Source organism: Amphiura filiformis, chromosome 5, assembly GCF_039555335.1.
Source record: "Amphiura filiformis chromosome 5, Afil_fr2py, whole genome shotgun sequence".
NCBI lineage: Eukaryota > Metazoa > Echinodermata > Ophiuroidea > Amphilepidida > Amphiuridae > Amphiura > Amphiura filiformis.
Genome location: NC_092632.1, coordinates 32609258 through 32632967, shown reverse-complemented (window position 1 = coordinate 32632967; position 23710 = coordinate 32609258). Strand labels below are relative to the sequence as shown.

Sequence of the window (23710 nt, the reverse complement as noted above, 5' to 3'; positions counted from 1 at the left end):
CTAATGTTAGACCTGGTCTAACTATGGGTTAGACTTAGGATGGATCCTTTTACTCTTTTCTGATGTAGGGAGAGATCCATACACTCCTTTCTTTTCCTCCTTTGCTCCTAGTGAAGTCTAAAAGTTAAACTGCACTATTTGATATTAAGCTACATGTATCTGCCTTTGGGAGGATCAAAATAATATATAATAAGGCTGTATGTAAATACCAGAACGTTCCCTCTGTGTAGGACTAATATCCCTAGTTAGACCACTAGTTCTGTCTAACATGTTTTGTGCATAGGGACCAAAAATGTCTAATCGCTTTGATTAAAACAAACACATAAATCATCAAATTGAGTGATATTATCATCAAGATAATAAGTGTCCATTTGGTGCCAGTGGTTGTGCATATTTTAATATCGCCAAAAATTTAAGATGAAGAAGGGGAGCAAAGAAAATTTGGCTGAAGCGAGATTTGAACTGACCACCTCTGATTTACGAGACCGGTGCTCTACCATGTGAGCTATCCAGCCCTTTGATGGATGGCAATTCCAATTAACAATGAGCACTGCTCAAAGCCACAAAACTTGCTGTCTTATGGCCGTGGATTACACACACATTACGATACAACTCAGTCAGCACCAGTAGAGGGGATCAGTGAAAATGCGTCTTTTAAATACATTAAACAATAATAAAATATCAGATGTTAAATTTGGCTTATCTATCCGAATATGCACAGTTGGTTATTAAGACATCACTTTGTAATGCATATAAAATGATAATAAAATATAAATAGACAATAAACATCTAATAATAGGGATGCCCACTCTCAATACAGTTTCCACTAGAACGATTTTTCATTTACTGTGTGCGTGCACTCACACACGTATTGTCTATGGAGAAACTGATCGATACAAGAAATCCCAGGCATGTTAAATGGCGTACATACTTGTTTTGATCCAAATGTAGGCCTATATCAGGGTGTTTCAAGAAATTCCTGATTCCACCAGAAAACATTCACCAAACTTTTCCTGTTTGGTCAGTAAATAGAGAGGACCTTCCTGCATGAAGAGATCAACTTTTTTAATGAAAAATTTAATGAGATGAGAACTACAACAGGTTGAAGTGACACCATTCCGTGCATCAGGTGTTCAAACGCAATTATCTCCGAATTTGGAGTGAATCAGACAAGCAAACTTACATACTCATAAAATTTAACTATTTATGAAGACAAAATGTGTAGGATGTTAAGAAATTTAAGAATGTTTAAGCCTACATGCGCCCATCTCAAATCATGCACTTCCCGTGCACTTCTCACTACCATGTCCATTTCATAGGGAGTATAAAAACCGGGACCATCATGGCTTCCATGCACACAGTGTATTGCTCAATGTAGTAAAGATAACCTTTGAGTTGGAGCAAATTTCTCAAAATTGGTAGTGATTAATGTTACCAAACTTATGCCATGATGAAATATAATAATTTTTGAAGATAAAATGTGCTGACCTTAAAAGATTGAACAATGTTTAAGACTACCGCTTTTCATTTGAAATAATGCACTTATTGTTCATCTCCTCTATGGAGATATTTTCCATGGCGGCCATCTATGATCATGCTTGAGGTTTCAACAAACAAACCATGGGTTTTGAGGTCTTATAGTTTTTGTTGTATGTCAACAAAATCGATTAAATTTTCAGGATGATCTTATTTTCATGTTGTTATAAGCAAATATAATGTTCCAGATAAGATAGTTAATAAATACATTAAGAAAAAGTACCTTAAAGTTGCACTTTCTGTTAGTATTCCTTTTTGGACTTTAACTTTTTAACATGTTCTAGCAGCCCTATATAAAACCGTGACACTCGAAAGGCCATATCTCTGGAATGAAACGTCCGATTAAGATTATTTAAACGCCAAAATGTTTCTTTCATCAATTCCCATCCAATAAGTTAGGTCTGAATCAATTTAAAAGTACTTCAATTTTTAGTGGACATGCCTACTAATAATAACATGGCTATATAATATTACATAATAATAATATAATGGTGAAAGTTTTGTGAAATAAACTATTGTTATCCAATATATAAGATTTGAATTGGGTAATGTTCTTGTCAGTAAATTCAAACAAGACTACCGGTCGTAATTAATTCCAACATCACCTTCCTTGATTCTTGGGTGGTTTGTATGGCACTGTCTTGTGATCTGGCAGATCAAATTGGTCATGACCCTCTCTGCAAATCAAATGAAAAGAAGTTCAAAATTACAGAATAAATTAGCTTTCAGGAGAATCAATTCATGGACTACACGACCATTCTAATTAAATTATTTTAATGCATATCCTACCCACATTAACATATTAAAAACATGCCGGCCAGCAATTTGAACTGAAGATTACGAATAGGATATAAAAGTCATGGGGATTGGGGAGGCGGTATATTCCAAGCAAACACAAACCATTTTACAGAAATCATTTAAAAGTTGGGTTATATAAAGGGTAGAAAATATTTTAGCAACATTTAGAAAACACTTTTGAAAACTAAAAAAAACATTTTAAAATCATTTTATTAAGTGTTTTTAACAACATTTTGTTGTTCTGGTGTTTTTCATATAAAATGTTTAAAAAAATGTTTTCATGACCTTTATAACACCTGAAATGTTATAAAAATGTTTAGACCAAATCCAAAACCAGTTTATAACATACTTAGTACAAATGACCACATGAATGTGCTGCAAACATGGGTATCATTTTCGGCCTTTTTGTATATCAATAACCTCTTGTTCTAGGCCAATTTTGGTATATGAAAGGGTCCTTTATTCATATTTTTCTTCGGAAAATAGCCCAATTTTGCCTTACAGAAGCCAAAATTTTTGAAACTTCCCCCCAAAAGTAGTAAAAATTCAAGACAATTTGTGTTTTGGCCAAAAATTTTGAGTTTTGGTATACTGATGGGTCCAAATTTCTTGACAAATTGGTATATTGATGGATCCACTTTCAATTCTCAGCAGCATACCCCTACCCAAACCAAACTTGAGTCCCCCGGTGAAAACCAACTCCCTCCCACTTAAATGACCCCCATGTAAATTAATAGATCAAAACCATTCATTGAAAATAAAGCATATGCTTCAAACCAGTGTTGCAATGATCAAGATTACATTTACATGTTTAATATGTGACACAATCTGGTCCATGGAGGCAAACGGCTGCAAATTTGAAATTGAGATAAATAAATGCAAAAATATGGAATAAAACAACAATAAAATACATAAGAAAGTAGATATCACAACAATTCTTTAAAGCCAAATATGGTTTTTTTCAGCGTATGATAGCCTAATGTTTGTATAAGGTAATAATATAGTAACATTTTCAAAAATGCCTCCTTTGGCCTTCGTGGACCAGATCATGTCATATATTTAAAAAAAATTTCTAGTCCAAAAACATATGCTAAATTTTGATTACAAATGAATACACACCTAAAACATCTTGCACAGTATAAGTCTTCATCACATCCATGACAACGCAAACTCGCATCTTCATTACATATGCAACACCATGGGAGTTCATCAGGATCAACTTTAGGCTATGAAAAAATAAAGTACAAACTTTTCACTGAGTGTGGTCTTATTGGTTGAATGACATTCTTGTCACTATTATACTAAAATAAAACCCAGAAATAAAGAAACTAGTTTATGTCTAACAATCCTGTCAATCAAGTGATTGCTTAGTATCACGTAACTAACAAAGGCGCCACATTTGTTCCGCAATACTAACCAATCACAGGCTGTGCTTTTATTTCATTGACAGAATTGTCAGATGTAAACTCGTTTTGGATTTCCGACTTTTATTTTGCAAAATGGAGGAATCAAAAGCATATGTGACCATCCAGCACAACTGAGCCCTGAAGTCGCCAATCATCATTTTTGAGATATTCAACCAAAATATTCTGCTTGAAATTAGCTTTAAAATGATGTATATCATGTCTATAGTACTTGACATTTAAGTAGTGAAAAATCAATAAAGCAGTCAATAAATCCTTTGTTTCCTATTGTTTATTGTTAAGTTCAATGGAGCATATCTCAATAGTGGCACTGGCGACATCCAGGCTCAGTTGTGGAGGATGGTCACATATGGTGTAAAGACATCTGAACGTGATACCACATCTGATGTTTTTCCCCTATGACAGTGTTGTTATAGTTATTTAGCATTAGGGCAAGCGTTGAGATAAGCTTAACGCATTGATTTTCCTAACAAACAATTCAAGAGTTTGGATATGAAAAATCAATTTTTCTCCTTTGAAATATTCAAGGCCATATATAACTGGTCAAATATAAAGAAAATAATATGAAAAAATGCCACTTTTGATCATATTTTCGAAAAGTTACCTTGGATTTTTTAAAGTATAGTATTTATTTAAAGCTAGCATTATAGGGCACATGTTGGTGGATTTATCTCAAAAAGTGATGTTTATCGAGTTTTGCATTTGACTTGTTCAATTACTCATGGTATTCATTCCATGACTCACCTTGTTTTCAACCGAGTCAGCTGCAGCTGTTGGTCTGGATGATGTATCACCAAACCCATCTTCTTTAACTTTATCTTCCAATTTAGCTTCTTCCATGAGCTATGTATGAATATGAACAAAACAACAAGGTATGTCAATGCTACTGTCATATACTAGCCATAGCTTGTGGGGTCATCTGGTACATGAACATGTAGAAGCTGGGCCTAGATTTCCACAAGAATCACAGAATCGATTCTTGTAATAATTCTCATAAGATTCGGTTGCGAGAATCAACTTCTTTCATTGTATCATACATTAAGTGCAGTGACTATGATGGATTTTGATTCTTGCAAACCAAGATGAAATCAAGGCACTGAGAAGGAGGAATTAGTATAAGAAAAGTCTCTTCATAACGCTAGACCTACAGGAATTCTAAATTTGGGGAATACATCTATTAATTAATTTTCAAGATAAACTCCACAATGTCAGACACCAGTTGTTGTGGTTTTAATATGTTGCTTTACCTCGTTTCTGTTTTTAAGCTCAAATAAGGTGAAACTGAATAGTTGTGTACCAACTGGGACAGTGGATGGCTATAATTTGGTTCATCTCAAGTTCGGTAGTGACGTATGTGCGTATTTCGCTTGCTGCAGTATCGAATCACGCGCGTCAAGTTAAACGCCCTGAGTGTACACGCACACGCACGGTTTATCAGCACGCTTGCAGCACAACCGTAAAAGAGCATTTATGTCGCTACCAAACTCAAGGTGAACCAAAGTTCTTGGACAAAATCACCTACATTGTAAAACTTGCAATGTACAGCTCTCTTTTCGCCTGTTTTAGAGCAAAATCAACCTCATTATGGCTCATTTAAAATAGCAATTTCTGTACACATTAATTGTTCCACGAAAGTCATTCAGGGATCTGGTCAGCTGGACAACTTTGCAATTTTGAAATTACAAAACCTTTTGTCTATAATTCATAATAATCACTTTTCTTTTCAAAATATGTCTAAATTGGCTCATTAATATTAAGGAATATGCACATCATATGAAGTTAAACTGCTCAAGAACTAAGTATAGCTCAATAATTTTATACTATGTTCATTTGCAGCTAAGAGTAGAGAAGATAGAGTGATTTATCATTTTGGTTAAATAAGTTCATAAATGATCAGTTGTTATTTAGCTGTTGAGTTTTGCTTCTATGTAGATAACTTGACACAAAAGCTGTACAACATCACAACACCATGTTCTATCACCTTAACAACTGAACATTATTTTTATTGGGATCAAGATTTGTGCCCCACAAGGGGTAGCCAGTATGTACATAGTACCTTGTAATTATTAGTAAGCTGCAATGCACACCCCCACACATACACCCCTACACCCCCCAGACCCATACACACAAACCTCCAAACACAACCAACCTGTGTAATCAGTCGTTTTGACGCTTCTTCTTCACTTACTTCCTCTTCATCTTTTGTACCTGTTGCAAGAATAACAAACAAACAAGAAACACTTTTTATCTTGCCATACAGTAACTAATAAGATTGAAACCTGTATGTCTTTCAAGTTTGTACACACAACTGGGAAAGGTCTGACGAGATGAAAATGAAATGGTTGACCCAGATTCCCCGGGACAGATTCACATGGTCTACATGTTACTGCAACTTCATATGTTTGCAATGAGCCTGATTGTTACCTTCTTTAATCTCAAGAATGCCTGGTATGCAAGCTGTTACAAGTTGGAAGGAAGACATTGCACATGTATACCAAAATTGATCTACTAAGTAACCATGGTAAATAAATACCAGCAATTACTTAATGTTTATACTTGGATTTGGGTAGATAACCTTGTCCTTACATGTACATATGTGACATGATCTGGTCCATGGGGGCCAAAGGCTGCAAATTTGAAATTGAGATAAAGGCAAAAATATGGAGTGAAAAACAATAAAATACATAAGAAAATACACATCACAAAGCTTCAAAACTTTAGAACCAAGTATGCTAGACCTTTGGTGTTTTCAGTATCAGTAATACTTATAGTAACTCAATTTTCAAAAATGCCTCCTTTGGCCCCATGGAGCAGATTGTTTCACATATTACAATGTTCTTTTAGACTGGTCAGGACCTTGGCCAGTTCGACATTTTATTATCATGGATCATGTTTTACCATAAAATGTTGAGCTTGTTTAATGAATAAATCCAGATGTGCTGTTAGCTCTTTAAACTTCCATATCCCTGCTGACTTAGTTACACAGTATACAATATCCAGGCAAGGCATCCTTTTCCCCAAATTGATATATTAGAAGTGCATGATGCATAACTTCCAAATTTGATTCTACTGTTATATTTTGCTCAAACAGAATGCTACTCTGATATTTTAAGTTTTGGGTTCAATTGCTCCAGCAGTTTGGATTCAAGAAGAAGAAACGTGTATTGCGGTATCACATGCAAACAAACGGTACATGACTTCCAGGGTAGTAGTGTCCCACCAAACTACCATGTTTTTGTTCATAATACCTACTAACAAAATAAATTTTAGACCTAATATTTCACTGGAGTTATGAGACAAATACTATAATGAGCTTTAAAGCTGTTTCATTATGCAAGTTTATATTTCTACCTGTATCTGTGGCTAATGCTGGATCTATTCCTTTCAATTTGGCTACTCGAGCTGCCATCTCGTCATCTTTCTTTGCACCCTCTTCTTCTTGTTTTAGAGCACCTCTTGCTTCTTGTATCAACCTCTTAGCTTCATCCTCCAGATTTTGCATCTCTGGTTCAGATGGGATTTCTACATCTTTGCTCTCCCCTGTGCAAATAAAAATTGTTCTGGTTTAAAATGTTTATATGTGGGTTTAGCTTTCCATTGTGCGTGCATTTATTAATTAGAATCCCATAAAAGCAAAATGAGGACATCCTTGCCTATTTGTTTTTGAGTTATGGCCTAATTTACCATGATCTTTTGGTTTATATGCCCCAATGATATCAACTTGGCTTTCTGAAATCACACTTTGATAACATTACATCAATATTACACATGTTCTAAAGTTCTTTATCATGGAGGAGGTAGTGTTGAGTACTTGACCGCTGGAAATATGTGGAAATATGTGGCCAAGTGGTTATTAAAGGTGCAGGTCTTGTAAAACCTGAGGTCTTGGGTTTAATACCTGGGCGGGATTACTTTTTCCTGTTTCCTCCTTTAAAATTGCTTGATGGCAAAATTGATAAAATATCATAGTTTGCTTGTTCCCGTCACAAAAGCCACTGTTTTTCATATTCATTATCATGATCCAAAAAATCTGACTTGGTTTTTCACAACATGCTCTCAATTTGCTTGATTGGGTTACATGTGATGCATAGTATACACAAAACAATAACTTGGCCAACAGAACCCATGCAGTTTACTACACCTAACTAGGCTTTGTTCATCTTTATTGATGAAGGAAAGCGTTTTACTTTTGTCAATAGCATCACATACCTTCTACATCTTGTCCTGCAACTCTTGCATCAATAGCTGCTTCTTCTTTCATTTCAGTCATCAAATCATCAGATTGCTGATAAGATGTTCTAGTATCAGGGGGTTGGTATACCTACAAATAATAGAAAACAATCATGTCAAATATAATTGAATGCAAATGAGCTAATTGATATTCATTGATATGATTAAAAGAGAGTGTAGAGCATAAAATTTCTCGGAGTTGCAAGCAACCTTCAAGTTCCTGAAAACATAAAAGCAAACCTTACTTTCTAATAAACATGTAGCTATATAGAGAACCCATGTTTGGTTTGAATTTGGCTATTCCAGCTTAAATCCATACACCCCTATGGAAGACATGACCTTAATGTTCCACACAGGTAGTGTAGATTTCAAATGGAGTCACCTACACCCTCTTGTGTTAAAGATAACAGTCAAAGATAGTAAAAACAAAAATTCCTATCGTTTATTCTCTTTTTCCATCTATTAGGCCCTACATTCAGTACATTGTGTCACCATCACCACCGGCGAGTCCAGGATCTGTTCCGGCGGGGGGCTCAGAGGGGCTTATGCGGGGGCTTAATGGCTAAAATTGCCAAAAAACATCTGATTTTACATGATTTTTAACAAAGTGCGGCCCCTAAAGCACCCCCCTGGACATGCCACTGAACACCTGGAAGAAATGCAGTGGCGTATCCAGGGGGGGGGGGCAGCTGCCCTCCCCCTGTGAAAAGTCTTGCCCCCCCCTCTGTGGGATGGTGACCGCCCCGACATTTAAGACTTTTTGTGTTTCTGACCAAATTTAGATTATATTTTGCCATTTTAACCTAAAAAGTGCCAATTTTTACGCGCTTCGCGCTAATTTATTCACTTTCTGTACCATATTTCAACAGTTTAGATTCAATATGGTAAAATTTTTCACGCACTTCACGCGCATTTGCAACCCTTAAAATTTGTCTTGCCCCCCCTCTGAAAAAGTGCTGGCTACGCCACTGAAGAAATGGGATGCAAATCCGTACTCACTGTTGGTTGTTGAGATGTTGATGATGAAGCTCCTTTCTGTGGAAGACCTTTGAGTGTTCTTAGCCTGTCTTCCATCTCTTCTACGCTTGCTACCCGACCTGAGTGAAAATGACACACACATTTTTACACCATGATGAAACACCCATGCGACCTTAATATACCAATTCCCACAAAGACATCCCTAGTTCTTCATTACTATGCTCTAGTATACTATAGAAAAAATATTAAATTCGTGAACATCGTGGAACATTCAACTACGCTTGTTACTCCGCGACTAATCATGCTAACTACACGCAGCATGCATAACGCTACTCTCACGCGTCCATATTAGCGAGGCTATCTGCGTATAACTGCTTACTACGCACAGCCACGCAAAGAGTATGTTCCATGATGTCCACGAATTTGATAATTTTTCTATAGGCCTACTTTGATATCATTGACATTCAAAATATTGATATTGAATACAATACTTACACATTGATTGGACAGGAAATCAAGACTTTCTATTTACATTTAATTGACTGCCAGTGAAGGGCTGTGCAATAATTATAAGCATTGGGGGTAAAAAATTAATAGATTTAATGTTCAATGCGCACAAGGACCAAATCAGTGGCAATTTGGGAAACTTTCATTTTTTGTTTTACAACTTTATTTACCTCTCATTTTTTTCCTCTCCTCCTTGAGTCTGTCCAACCTTTGGGCCAGGTCTCGGTCAGCTTCAGAAAGCCCTTTGTACCTCTTTGCATTTGGTCCTGCAGGTGAGGATACAGATGCGCTTTTTGATGCTTTACTCTTGTTTTCCTGTGTTTCTTGTTTTGCATTATATGCTGCAACACGCCTGCAAAGACCATGGATATATAAGTGTTTGTGTATTAGTAATTTATAGTCAAAGTCAAAGGCATGCGTCTTTTAACAAACTGTTATGGAATTTGCATATTATACCAACTAATGCAAACTCTCTTTCTTGCAAATCATGAACACAATGAGTGCAGTGTAACATAAACAAAGTTACTTTAGGGCTCATATTGAAATACTCTACCACGTTTTCACACAGAAAGAAGGCAGGATTCCCCTCGCTAAGCGCACGCCTCAGGAAAGCTCGGTCATAAAACAGATGGATTATATGCTTCAGTGATACACCCTGCCCAGGATTTTAACAAAAGAAGGCTAGCACAGGAAAGCTGCAGGATGGTGCACACCTTCCTGTGTCAGGGAATTTCAATATGAGCCCTTATGCCTACTAATTATATAATATTCAGAATACTGGAGCACTTTGGCTCAAAACTTGGTAAGAATATCTGGCACAGTGACCAGGGTTCATAGTGTCAAGACCACAGTGAAATCAATGACTTTTAATGACTTTCAAATACACTTTTCAATGACTTTTTATTAAATCTCATACCTCGGATGTGTTGAACAGTATTGTTTGTACATCTTAATATAAGTACCAGTTATGTTTGTACCTCTTAATATAAGTACCAGTTAGTTTTAAATTAATTCATAAATTCGTCATAAAGTCGTGTTAAATTAATTCATAAAGACCCAAACTCTCCTACAGACGACCCAGGTAATTTTCAGTATGATTGCGCTGACTAGTTCTATTGGTAAAATTTACCATCTGATCTTGGCTGATAGATTCGATCGTTTCATCAAGGATAACGAACTCCTTGACATTGAATTACAAAAAGCTTTCTTGAAGCATATCAGTGGGACAATAGATCACACATTTGTTGTCTCTGAAATTATGCGTCAACGCCAGACTTGCTCAGAAAACAGTTCACCTTACCTGGTTTGATCTCAAGGATGCTTTTGGGTCTGTTTCACATGATGTTATTTCTCATACGCTTAAGTGCAACAGCTTTCCGGAAGAAATAGTCACTTATATCTCTAACCTTTATGGTAATCTTAAAGGTCAAGTTGTTACTCAAACTGGTCCTCTGAATTATTCCAATTCAAGCGGGCGTGTTTCAAGGAGATCCATTATCTCCTCTTATATTTCTCCTTGCCTTCAACCCAATCATTGACTACATTAAATCGGAAGAGAGGCATGGTTATTTACTTAATAAGGCCTCAAATGTTCGCCATATTGTTAATCCATTTGCTGGCGATTTCAATCTTGCCACTCGAAGGAGAGATACCCATCAGAGGATCCTTGAACATTGATGATATTATAACAAAACTGGGTCTAACCCTTAAGCCATCAAAGTGTAAATCTCTTTCAATTGTTAATGGTAGTTTTCAACCAATCATGTTCAAAGTTGGTGATGCGGAAATTGAAACTCTTCATGATACCAACCATAAGTATCTTGGTGCTCTTGTAACTAAGCTGGGGAAACCAGCTGAAGTGTTCTCTGAAACGCACAACATTCTCAAACAAAGACTGGAGAATATTGATAGTACATTGATCAGAAATGAGTTTAAATTTGCCATTTATATAAGGTACCTTCTACCATCGCTTAGATACCACCTTACGGTCCATGAACTCAACGGGTCTGACCTTCCTAAACTAGATGCCCTCTGCAACTCATTTGTCAAAAATGGCTGCAGATCCCTAGACCGGTACCTTGGCTGGTCTTTACTCTTCTGGTTCGCTCGAAATTCGCAGCATTTCCCAGCTGTATAAAGAAGGTCATGCTTCTAAGTTTGTGCATCTTAAAAGAAGCTTCGACTCAAGAGTTCAGGATGCGTTGGTATCAAAGCTGGCTAGAGAAGAATCATTTTCTCGTAAATTTTCCATAATTCATTATAGTCAGAACTTGTACAATGAAGCTGTTAAAGCTCTGGAAAATAATCCGACCATAGCAATCCAGTGCCCACAAAAAAAGGTATTGTTGGTAAGATCAAAGAGTTTGTCACTGATGAAATCCGTAACCTGTGGAATTCTAAAGTTAAAGAATTGCTGGTTCAAGGCCGGTTTCTCCAGCTTATTCACTTAGAACAGAATTGTTTTACTTGGAAACATATAATGTATGCGCTTCCACGTGGTGTCTTACAATTTGCGCTCAACGCAGCCACAGATTCCTCCCTACATTGACCAACTTGGGGAGGTGGCGCCTAAGATCAGCTAATAATGTCAAATGCCCTTTGTGTCAAAACAGCCAAACTCTCCATCATGTGTTGAACTTTTGCAAAACAAAACTTGATCAAGGAAGGTACACATGGCGCCATGATTCGGTTTTGAACTATTTGGTGTCTCTTTTTAGGAACTCTGACAATACTAATGACTATCATGTTTATGCTGATCTTGGAGGTAAAAAAGGAGAAACAGTCACAACAGTTCCACCTGATGTTCTTCCTACCTCCCAGCGCCCTGATCTTGTCATTCATTGGCCTCATCTCAGCAAGATTTGTATTATTGAGTTAACCATACCCTTGAAACAAACATTGTTAATGCCCATCAGAGGAAACTCGACAAATATGCGAGTCTTGTTAATGATCTTACCGAAAAGGGCTCAAAGTCAATATTCATGCTTTTGAAATTGGTAGTAGAGGTTACCTATCTCCTGAAAACACATCTACTCTTAAGTCCCTTATACATCTCTCTGGTACAACTCAAACTTTTAAGAACGTTCGAATAATCTTATGAAAATCGTCCTGTGCACATCTTTTAGTTTATATTGTTCCAAATCCGAACCATCATGGATTGATCCGCCACTGTTTAAACTATAATGTCTTTTAACAATTGTTTTTTTATAAAAATTTTATCTAGCCGGAGACTCGCTGGTCGGGTATCTCCGTGTCCTAGATTTTTCACCGCCAGTTTGTACTACTTTATATGTATTTTATTGTTGCTATATTTATTTTTATTCATGTATCATTATTTATCTTTGTATATGTAATTAATGAGAATAAACTGGCTGATTTAATAAAAAAATATACATTGATACTACAGCCTGCAGGTTCAGCTGCTGAATTCGGAAGGGTTACTCAACTAATCTACTGTTCTAATTTATCTAACGGGAAAGTATAAAGTAATACATAATAATCACATACCTGCCAACCCCAGAAACCCCAAAAGTGGAACACATATTGCGCGGGAGCACTTGTGCGACCGAGCATATAACAGCTGGGGTTCAGGGGCAAAGCCCCGTGGGGTCGAGTGGATGAAGCCCCCAAAGACAGAGGTTTTACACCATTTTTGACCTGTTTTAGACTTTTTGAAAAAATGCTTCCTTCATCCTAAAATAGGGTTTTAAATTTTCAGTTTCCTATACTATTGTACATGAGAGAGATTCTTCAAAGTTTTTTTTTGCCTGTATAACATGGCCTACATGACCGAAATTGATATATATAATGCGCAATATAAAACCGATGATTCATTAAATTTTGCCCCCACCCCCTCCTTCAGGTATGTGGGAGGGGGCCCACATGGGGAGGGGGTACTAATGTGTATTTCAAAGCTCCTGGCTTGTTTTACACTTTTAATAAAAAGTGCTTCCTTCTTCCAGAAAACATGCTTTAAAGTTTTCAGTTTCCTATACTTTTGTACATGAGAGACATTCTTCAAAGTTTTTTTTGCCTAATAACATGGCCTACATGACTGAAATTGATATATATAATGCATAATATAAAAACAATGATTCATCACATTTGACCCCCCCCACCTTCGGGTATGTGGGAGGGGCCCACATGGAGGGTACTAATGTGCATGAAGAATACATTGTATGATAAAAGTAATTTGTAAAATTCAGTATGTTAAACATACAGAGTGATGTCACTACAAATTGGGACTAAAATAGTAGGCCTATCCCAAGGGAAATACATACACACACTTACCCACCCCCACCCAACCTCCCCCACCCCCACCCCAAGTCCACCCCGACTGACGGCCACACAAAGCCAAAGGATACAGCTAAAAGGTTCATATCAAACCTTTGACCCAAGTTTGCTTCAATTTAATTTAGACTTAAACATGACTTGATATTAGAGCATACACATAGGCCTACACGACATCAGTCCAGCATCATCTCAAACGTCATCGTTCATTAATACACATTACATACTTCTTACTAAGGTAATATTCATTGAGGAAAAAGAGATGAGTTTTTGAACGCAAAACCTGATAACATGCAGGTCCGATAATCGACCAAAATGCATCAATTTTGGGAGTCTTTTGGGCATGAAAAGGTGACCACATGCATGTTAAATGAGTACCATTATCTAGCCTAGTCATCCAGTCAGGGTTCTAAGGAATTTTCATTTTAAAATTGGAAATATATGTGTCCAGAAAGAATCATCATTAATATTTCTTTTTTCTCGGGAAAAGCGGAACGTTCCGCTTTTTACCGACTTTAAGGTTTAAAAAGTGTAACAGTTCCGCCAAAAGCGGAACGGTTGGCAGGTATGTAATCATAAATAAAATAAAATAATTATTAAAATACATCGTATTTTTATTTTTTCCTTCATACAAATATATTTCAAAGACTTTTAATGACTTTTTTTACTTTTCTACAAAATTTAATGACTTTTAATGACTTTAATGACCTTGCTTCAAATTCACTGACTTTTAAGGAATTTAATGACCGCTACGAACCCTGGTGACATCGCCCCGATATCTTCATAGTAGAAATCGCCATGGTAGATTGAATCCACAGCCACACATGGCTATTTTATTCGGACCTTATGAGATGCATATTATTAGCGAAGTGACCTGACTAAGGCTATGACAATAGACAGGGTAATTGATTTCTCGCTGTGTGAGCAAGCTTGTATACGACATTGCGGTCAATGGTTAATATACTGTCTCCACTTGAGTGAGTGCCGCTATAGCCTGCTGCGCGCGCTGTAGTCCATAGGCCTACAGGACCAACGCAATATAAAATTGAGAGTTTTGGTCAAATTTTGAGTTCAAAGCGCACGGCCAATTTTCAAAGCGCCGCTAACGACTATAATATCTGTTCAACACGTATTTTCAAGTGTATGAGACCACATCTGGTTTCTTGAGAAAAATTCATTTACGGAGATATTCATCATTTTCTAACCCAGTATCCGAAGATTTTCGTCTGATATCAAAATCGTGCATAGCAATTCACGTGTATCGATCCCGTGTATTCATTTTAATGTCTCTGCTGCACCAAATAATTATTAGCCAGGCGATGTCGGTGTGTCTGGGTGATGACCTTCCATGTAAAGTAACCCCCTATACAAAAAATTGACCCCCTTTTAAAGGGCACTTTGTGATCCACAGCCTCATCCTCCAACAGAAATTACAACACAGTGGCTGTAATACGTACAATTATGCCTAACTCACAAATTCATTGCCCGAATCAACTCACAAATTCATTGTCCCAATCAACTGTACATTTTTGGAAATAAATTTTTTCATGGATATTTTAATATTGAACCATATCATAAAAAGAGGATGCTAAAATCACAGTATGTCATAGTATGTCATTCTTAACATCGATTTTGACTTCATTACATATTTATCACTAACATTGTGTAACTTTTAAAAAGGGCATTTTAAGATTACAAGTGACTTTTATACACTCTCATACTCACTTTTTGTAGTTTTCTGGAGGTGAATATTTGCCTTCATTCTGTTTATTCTGTTTTTGTTCCTGAGGTGATGCTTTCAGAAAAGTGAAACATTCTTTACAGACTTGCTCCTCAGTACTGGATCCTCTACCTGGTATCACAGCTTTGTATGGTAGGCAAGTCTTGCAGAATGAGTGGCCACATTTCTTACATCCATGCTGTAGGAAGAATAACCATTAATTTAGGTTACAGGTCGAAAGGACAAAGTCCAAAAAGCCAATAACTTACATGAAGTTAAACTCTAACCCTTACCCTAAACTTTGCCCAACCCTAACCTAAGCCATAATTCTAACCCTAAACATAACCCTAACCCAAAACCTACATGCAGCCATAACTCTAATCAAGACTACACCTACCCTAACCACTTACACTAACCTATCCCTAATGCTAACCCTAACCCAAACATCATCCCTAACCCTCATCCTAACAGGCCCCATGACAGGGTGTAATTCCCATTATTCCAGTAATTCCTAAATGTTCCCTGTAAGTCCATATTATTCCCAACTAATTCCGAATAAGTCCGGTAAGTCCCTATGGGCGAGTTTCCCGACAGGAGTCTTATTAAGCCGTAGTCTTAAGGTGGCCTTGAGGCTACTAAGCCTAGCCCGCTCTCGAAGCCCGAGTCTTAACTCTAGCGGATTTCCTCAACGCAAAATTCAACCTAGTCTTAGTGGCCTTGTAGGCTTAACGCTTGACAACCTCGTCCCTTTCAACCAGCGACTTAATTGTATAGGCTGTTGGAGGTAGATGTACATAAGCTGTGGTCCTCACGGTTTACCGTACTAACAAGGTTGCCGTCTCATTATCGCAATGTTCCCGGCGCAAAAGACTAGCCTGGACCCAGCGGTCTTGTGCTTGGGCTTATAGGCCTATACCGTACACAACTTGATGCAAGAATATTGTGTCTGTTTTTGTGACTTTTATGTATTATTTTATTTCCACTTGACTTTTTATGAGTCCAACTTGTATGAATGATACGTCTATGCTTTATACTCGTGATTCTTTCTTTGCATCCCAAAAAGGGTAAAACTGTAAGCCTAATGGAAAGGAATCTGTGATTCCCCTAAAAAGGAAAGCAACCAACGTGCTATATACTGCTGATATCAGTAGTCTTCTGAGATCTCGCATGAAGTTATCTGTTGGTACAATTTTATAATTAATTAAGTAGAAGATATAGCAATATTATATGCATCTTATCCGTTAATTCAGTTTTAATACTGCATGTACATATATATGTATTATTGTTTCGTGTCAAATATTTACTATATCTTTACCAATTTTGTCCTTCTTCTATTTTATTAAATTGATGTCCAACCTGGTATAATATAGGGACTCCAAAATAATATTGTAATAGGCCTACTTATGAAAAGTACGAGTATCAAACCATTAAGGCTTGGATAGGGACAGGTGGTATCATGATGATGATGATGATGATGATGATGATGATGATGATGATGATGATGATGATCATGATGATCATGATGATGAAGAAAGATTTAAAAAAAATTATATTAGTTTATATATAAACCATCATTCAAAATGAGTAGGTCTTATGATAGCAACAGCTACTTAAAAAAATCAACTAACTCAAATGAACACTAAAATAAAATGCTGAAATGTTCAACTAAATCGAACAATTACTTACCCACAGTGGCGTAACTAGACATTTTCATTTGGGGTTGGGGTGGGGAAGCGGGGCAAACATAATAAATGAGGGCAGGCATCGTTCATGCTGTTTGGATTTGTAAGGGTGGAGTGGGTCTGAGGAGTTATGGGATCTGCTTGGAATGTGTCCCGGAACATTGGCGTAGATTTCTTTTTGACATGGGGGGGGGGGGAGGTGGGATTGAAAAAAAATTATGGTGCAAATGGCATATTTAAGGTATTAAAGCTGGTGACATATAGGCCAATGGTACAAAGGTGGGATAAATGCAATTTATTTAACCTTAAAAATTGAGTGACCAAAAATGACCAAATAATTAATTAATAACTCTCATGGGGGGGGCAAGAGCTCCCCGCTCCCCCCTAGTTACTGTGACGGCTTACTCATGTTAATTGAAAGACCATCAAAATATGAAAGATAAACTTTGCGTTACAATTTAAATAATTTGTAAATTGAAATAGACCAAGGCTTACGACCTAAGACCTGCTCTGAGGCAGGGCCAAGAAAAGCCGCTGTAAGCCTGGTCTAACAGGCTTGCGTGAGACTACGGCTACAGAAGACTGATTTAGAAATGCAAATTTTACTGAAGCCTGGGGCTAATCCTACAAGCCTGGCCCACGGGCTAACGAAAGCCTCGAGGCTATGGTAGCCGTGCTTGGGAAATACGTTTTCAGTTAAGCCTGGTCTTACGACCTCTTAAGCCTTGAGGTTAGACAAGCCAATTGCTAAGCCACCCGTCGAGAAATTCGCCCTATAAGTCCATATTATTCCCAAATATTCCTGTAATTCTGAGTAACTCCAAATAAGTCCGGTAAGTCCCTATAATTCCATATTATTCCGAACTAATTCCAAATAACTCCTAATAAGTCCAGTAAGTCCATATAAGTCCACTTAATTCCCAAGTATTCCTCTAATTCTGAGTAACTCCAAATAAACCCGGTAAATCCCTGTAAGTCTGTATTATTCAAACTAATTCCAAATAACTCCTAATATATCCCGTAAGTCCCTAAAAGTCCATGTTAATTCCCAAATATTCCAAATAAGTCCATATAATTCAAAATTTTGAATCTCAATGAGTTCAGGCAATTTAAACAAACCATCACAGGGACATCATGCACCCTAAACATACCCAGATATATGGGCCCAAAACACTCACCTCCCCCACTTGTCACCCCAACACCGTCGCACCTCAGCCCCCCACACACACACACACATCCATCCCACCCGTCACCACAACAGACAACAACCCCACTCCACATACACAGACATCATTTAAAGTACCGATATCTTTTATTTCTGAAAAAATGGCACATTTTTTTTAATCAATTATCTCTATGTTTAATGTGATTAAGGGTAGACGAGGTAGTGTTGGTCGAAGCAACCTAAGAATCGATTTGCATTATCTAGATCAATATATTATTGAAAAATAACACCTTGATGTTTTGCAAAAGTTCATTCTACAAATTGCATACTTTGCAAACTTGCTTAATTTATTGTTGTTAATGAGTTATGTACGTTTTACTAAAGTGTTGTTGTTTCAGCGCTCTTTACAACGTAACTCAAGAACCACAGGACCTACAAAAGTATATCTGTGATATTTGAATTCTTCTACACGCTTCGCTATGAAATGAGCAATGCAGTTTTGCCCAAGTTCACTATCATTACTTAAGATGCCTTGAACTACCAAATCGCAACAGTTTGAAATTGTTATAACCTTAAAAATTCAAGCTTACATGTCATATAGTTGTGCACACACCGGTGTACACAAAACACTCGGGCACCCAAAATGACACACCCAACCATGTCTTACCAATTAGATAAAGCATTTCATGTTCTGTATTATTCCCCAAGGTTACGGTTACACTAAAATAATGCATTGATAGGTCTAATTCAATGGGATATCGACTTACATATTACACACCCCTCCCCTGCACAACCCATCAACTTACGACACCCCATCAACAAACTCACATACCCCAACCTCACACACCACAATATATATACAAACAGTACACATGTGCTACACCCCCCCCTCACACCCAACATTAACATACGCACACATTCATTGCACACATACACTAACATACGTGGACACCAACAAAAATTAAGGTACACCAAACCACTCAAACATAAAAAACCTGAAAAAAACACTTAAACTTTTTAACTGTTTTGTCTGATATTGATATTTTCAAAAACCTGTCATGATTATGCATCTACATTTGTATACCCATGAGGAGTATTATGCCTACAATGGGACTTTGCACATGTTTACAAGTAGCAGAGTAAAAAATAAGTACAACTTGTCTGTACCAGTGCGATAATAATCATACATATGAGGGAGGCACTTATAAGGAAGAAGAAGAGAAACATAATTGTGTTGTTGAGAAAGGAATGAGGAAACATATAAACTTGTTTTGTTTCAACATCAGATTTTCTTTACAATGATTAAATTGCAGCATTATAATAGACATGCATATACCTCAAGTGGATAGTGTTTACTTAGAAAAAGATGACACAAGATGATGACTCAGTATCATTGGTCATGGGAAAGTATGTAACAATTATGGGTCCCAAGCCATGAGTATGGAGTGCAGGCACGGGCCCAGACCATGGGTACAGGTACGGGTCCCAGGCCATGGAGTACGGCTCCCTAGCCATGGAGTGCGGGTGCGGTCCGAACTCAAAATAGGGTGCTGAGTGCGGATCACGGAGCCACGGGTACGCAGTACGGGTATGGAGTGCGAAAATTGGGACTCGAGTGCAGGTGCGGATAGGCCTACAGGTCCCAGTATGGGTAAGGATCACGGGCCATGGATACATCAGGTACGGAAATTGGGACTTAATACTTGTATGGGTCCCATTATGGATGGGTATAAACAAAGCTATTACTATTGGTGTAAACATTAATTTGTTGTTAATTGCTATTAATACACTCTTGATGTAATAAATAAATAAAACTACATTCCGCACCAACAAACATTTATAAAGAGAAATGTATTATGTCATAATCATATGCAACGTAAGTTTTAAGTTGTTTTATGAACCATGAGTTCCTGAGACATTTTTACTTGCTAAGTACTCTCATTTACAAAAAAATGTAGAACTGGTTTAATTTTGTGGAATCAGATCCTTTTCCAGGATCTGTGGTGGAATTAATCAAGTACAAAAAGAGATTTGATGTGGTCTTAGTGAATCGAGCAATATATTGGGATGTGAAAATCATCATGTGAAAAAAAATATGTCTGCATGTGTATTGACACACAGACTGCACAAATAATAATTTCAACACACATTTAGTAATTTCATCCAATTTAATTGTTTTGTAAATTTTCCGAATAAAGAGCCTTTCATCATGTTCATTTCATGCACATCCACACATCCCTTCTACTTCTAAGGTAATACTGGACAGGACCAGGCGGTATAAATATCCAGACTTCCGGTTACATCTCAACTTCTTACACACAATGATTAATAATATCATTAATTATGCACATCTGGACAACTATATCCAAGTTTTATCAATACTTTACCTATTAGCTTCTGTAAATCATAAATTTCTGTAAACATGGCGGTAAAGGAACTCTATTCATTTGACTCCGATGCACAAGCATGTGGCGGAGAGCTATGCTCACACAAACATTGACATGTAGTTCTTCATGTGTGCACTTGTGCATGCAGGAGAGTCAGTGTATTGGAATGGGGAATATTAAAATGATGAATAAAAGCTATAATAATGATATTAAACATGATAACTTGAAATTCACCACAAAGGACAATTCTTGAAATGTTTTTCCAGTTTGCTGGTTTTTTTCTGTATCATAGTGTGCACGAATGCGACATGTATACATATGTACGGGTGCATGGCATAAAGTGTGCACTGCAGTGTGGAGACTGTCACAATCTACACAGAGTGTAGCATAATATGTACATTTTGTGTAGCATTGGCTAGATTTAAGTTTTTCTGGGCCCTGGGCCAGGCTAAAATTTAGGGCACTTGCTATATGGATAGTGGATCCATGTGAAGAGTTATCCATGTGGATCCATATGTTACTCACCACCCAAACCCATCCTATTTGTTTTGATTATGATCAGTAACTGAGAGGAGAAGTAGGAGAGGAGTTAACATGCATCTGGGAAGTGAGAGTAGATCTACTCTCACTTTCAAATTTGTATTCACTTGTATGTATTGATTTGTCCTGATTGAGCACCATTGTCTCATGTTATGGTTAATGAATATAAAACACAGTTAATTTGTCCTCATTGAGCATCATCATTGTCTCAAATTGGTTGTTGTCTTGCATTTTTATTTAGGCTACGAGTTTCATTGTTTGGTAACTTATAATATCTACTGGAAGAGCTGCCATACACCTTCCAGCATTTTCCTCCATAATGTGTCTGTTTATTGAATTGTGTTCAATATTGTTTTCAATGTATTTACCATTACCACGTCTAGGCCTAGTATAGACTACTCTAAGGTCAAGTGGTTGTAATGATAAAAAAGGAAGGTAGTGAACCTGCAAGTTTTGGTAACATTTGTAGACTCCTATATAATAGGCCTACAAGTGAAGTGAACTTGCTATCAACCCAAGATAGCACTCTCCATTGATTGATCGATTGACATATAGGTACAGGATGAAAGTCCCATCCTGAGATGGGTAGGCCCTATCTGACACCACAGGGGTTCAAATACGCAATCAATTGCGGGAACCTGTTTAGGTTCTCGCAAAGGGCTCTTCTTGAGAACCTTCGGTTCACATCAAAACCAGGCTTCTGATTCCTGCAAAATATTGAGAAAAATAGGTAACCTTAATTTTTGTGCAGTTTTTCTGACAGACAATGCATGTTGCATGTCATCTGAACAATCGGCCACTGTTGCCTTTGTCACCGATTTAATTTTTGCCTTGGAACAAGGGATAGATTAACTACCAGAGCAATAATTGATGAATACAATTAATATATCTCCCTGCACTATCATATTTCTGCTGCAGAAAGGTAAAATATAACACAACATGCGATCTGAGACTTGGAAGCTTACGAGAACCAATTTTGGTTCTCCTAGTTGTAATCCAGCGAGAACCTTCAGGAGAACCGGTTCTCGGTTCTCCTCAATTTGAAACCCTGCACCATTGTATATTTTATACTCACAAATACATACATGGGGTAGGGTGTGGTTCTACCTGGTAGCACATTCGGAAACAACATGGAAAGTATTTGCTATCTACTGCAGATATACATATAGATAAAGTTTGCACATCCAAGTGGTTTAATTTGGGGTCCTGGACATGTGGACCTTCAAATGCAATTTCTTGGAAGTCATTTTGACTTCTGTGAAATGCATGTAATTTGTGACACAATCTGGTCCATGGGGGCAAAGGAGGCATTTTGAAAATTGATTTACTGTAATTATTACATAATACGAGGTCATTCAATAAGTTCTACCCGTTGGGTCATAACTTTTGTTTTGTTAAAAGTAGCTACTTAAAAATTTGCAAACATATAGTACGTACCTGTCTTCTACAGGTGGTGAAAAAATTATGTCAAGATCATTTTCAGATTTTTGTTGGTGACCTGAAAAACACAGTAAGATATGGTACACGGAAACGGTGATGCATCTTTGGATATTGAACTTGAAAACATGCGTGCAGCCAATGTACGAACTTCCCTCTTATACAAACAAATCATATTAGTAACAATATAAATTGAATGAATATACACCTTACAGTCCAAAACATCATCTGTGACTGAAAAAGTTAAATTTTGATGGACAGAAATTACCCAGAATTCCAATTTGTGGAGGGCTATTAGATAAAATACAAAAGTTAAAGCTAATAACACATTTTCAGTCAAAAAAGTAAATTTAATTCCCTTTGTGATCTATTGTGGTATTTTATTCCAAAGAAAGCGACACAATGCCACCATTTTACAGCATGATTTATTAAAGTCAATATCTTCATAAACTGGGTTTGTGGTCATTTATACTAATTTTATTACACTGGCTATTTGTTCTATTAGTTTTGTGCATATTAATGCCCATCATTTTCAGTTTGTGGCAGCCTTTTAACTAGTACATATAATTGTATGATTATTCTTGTGTTTTGTACAGTTTTTACAGTATATCATGACCAAATGCAATAATTATGGGATCTTCAACACACTGTACTTGAGACGCCTCTATAAATATTGTACATATTTTGACCATTTCCGGTGAACCATATCTTACTGTGTTTTTCAGGTCACCTACAAAAATCTGAAACTGATTTTAACATATTTTTTCACCACCTGTGGGTGACATTACGAACTATATGTATGCAAATGTTCAAGTAGCTACCTTTAACAAAACAAAAGTTATGACCCATGGGTAGAACTTTTTGAATGACCCTCGTACATACAGTACTCTATCATTTACTGAAAACACCAAAGGTCTAGCATACTCGGTTTTCAAGTTATGACGATTTTTGATGTTTATTTTCTTATGCATGTTATTGTTTTTTACTCCATATTTTTACCTTTATCTCAGTTTCAA

General features: G+C 36.9%; 1 protein-coding gene across 1 annotated transcript in view; it reads right to left on the bottom strand.

The window, feature by feature from the left end:
- Positions 1 to 1755: 1755 nt before the first annotated feature.
- Positions 1756 to 23710, bottom strand: part of LOC140152993 (abscission/NoCut checkpoint regulator-like) — a 52378-nt gene continuing 30423 nt past the window's right edge. The window contains exons 3-11 of the mRNA XM_072175562.1: positions 15489 to 15682; positions 9644 to 9825; positions 8988 to 9085; positions 7968 to 8079; positions 7110 to 7298; positions 5908 to 5966; positions 4503 to 4601; positions 3454 to 3560; positions 1756 to 2213 (exon numbers count right to left, since the gene is read on the bottom strand). Of these exons, the coding sequence (XP_072031663.1) occupies positions 2138 to 2213; positions 3454 to 3560; positions 4503 to 4601; positions 5908 to 5966; positions 7110 to 7298; positions 7968 to 8079; positions 8988 to 9085; positions 9644 to 9825; positions 15489 to 15682 (1116 nt within the window). The 3' untranslated portion in view covers positions 1756 to 2137. The remainder of the gene's footprint in view (positions 2214 to 3453; positions 3561 to 4502; positions 4602 to 5907; positions 5967 to 7109; positions 7299 to 7967; positions 8080 to 8987; positions 9086 to 9643; positions 9826 to 15488; positions 15683 to 23710) is intronic.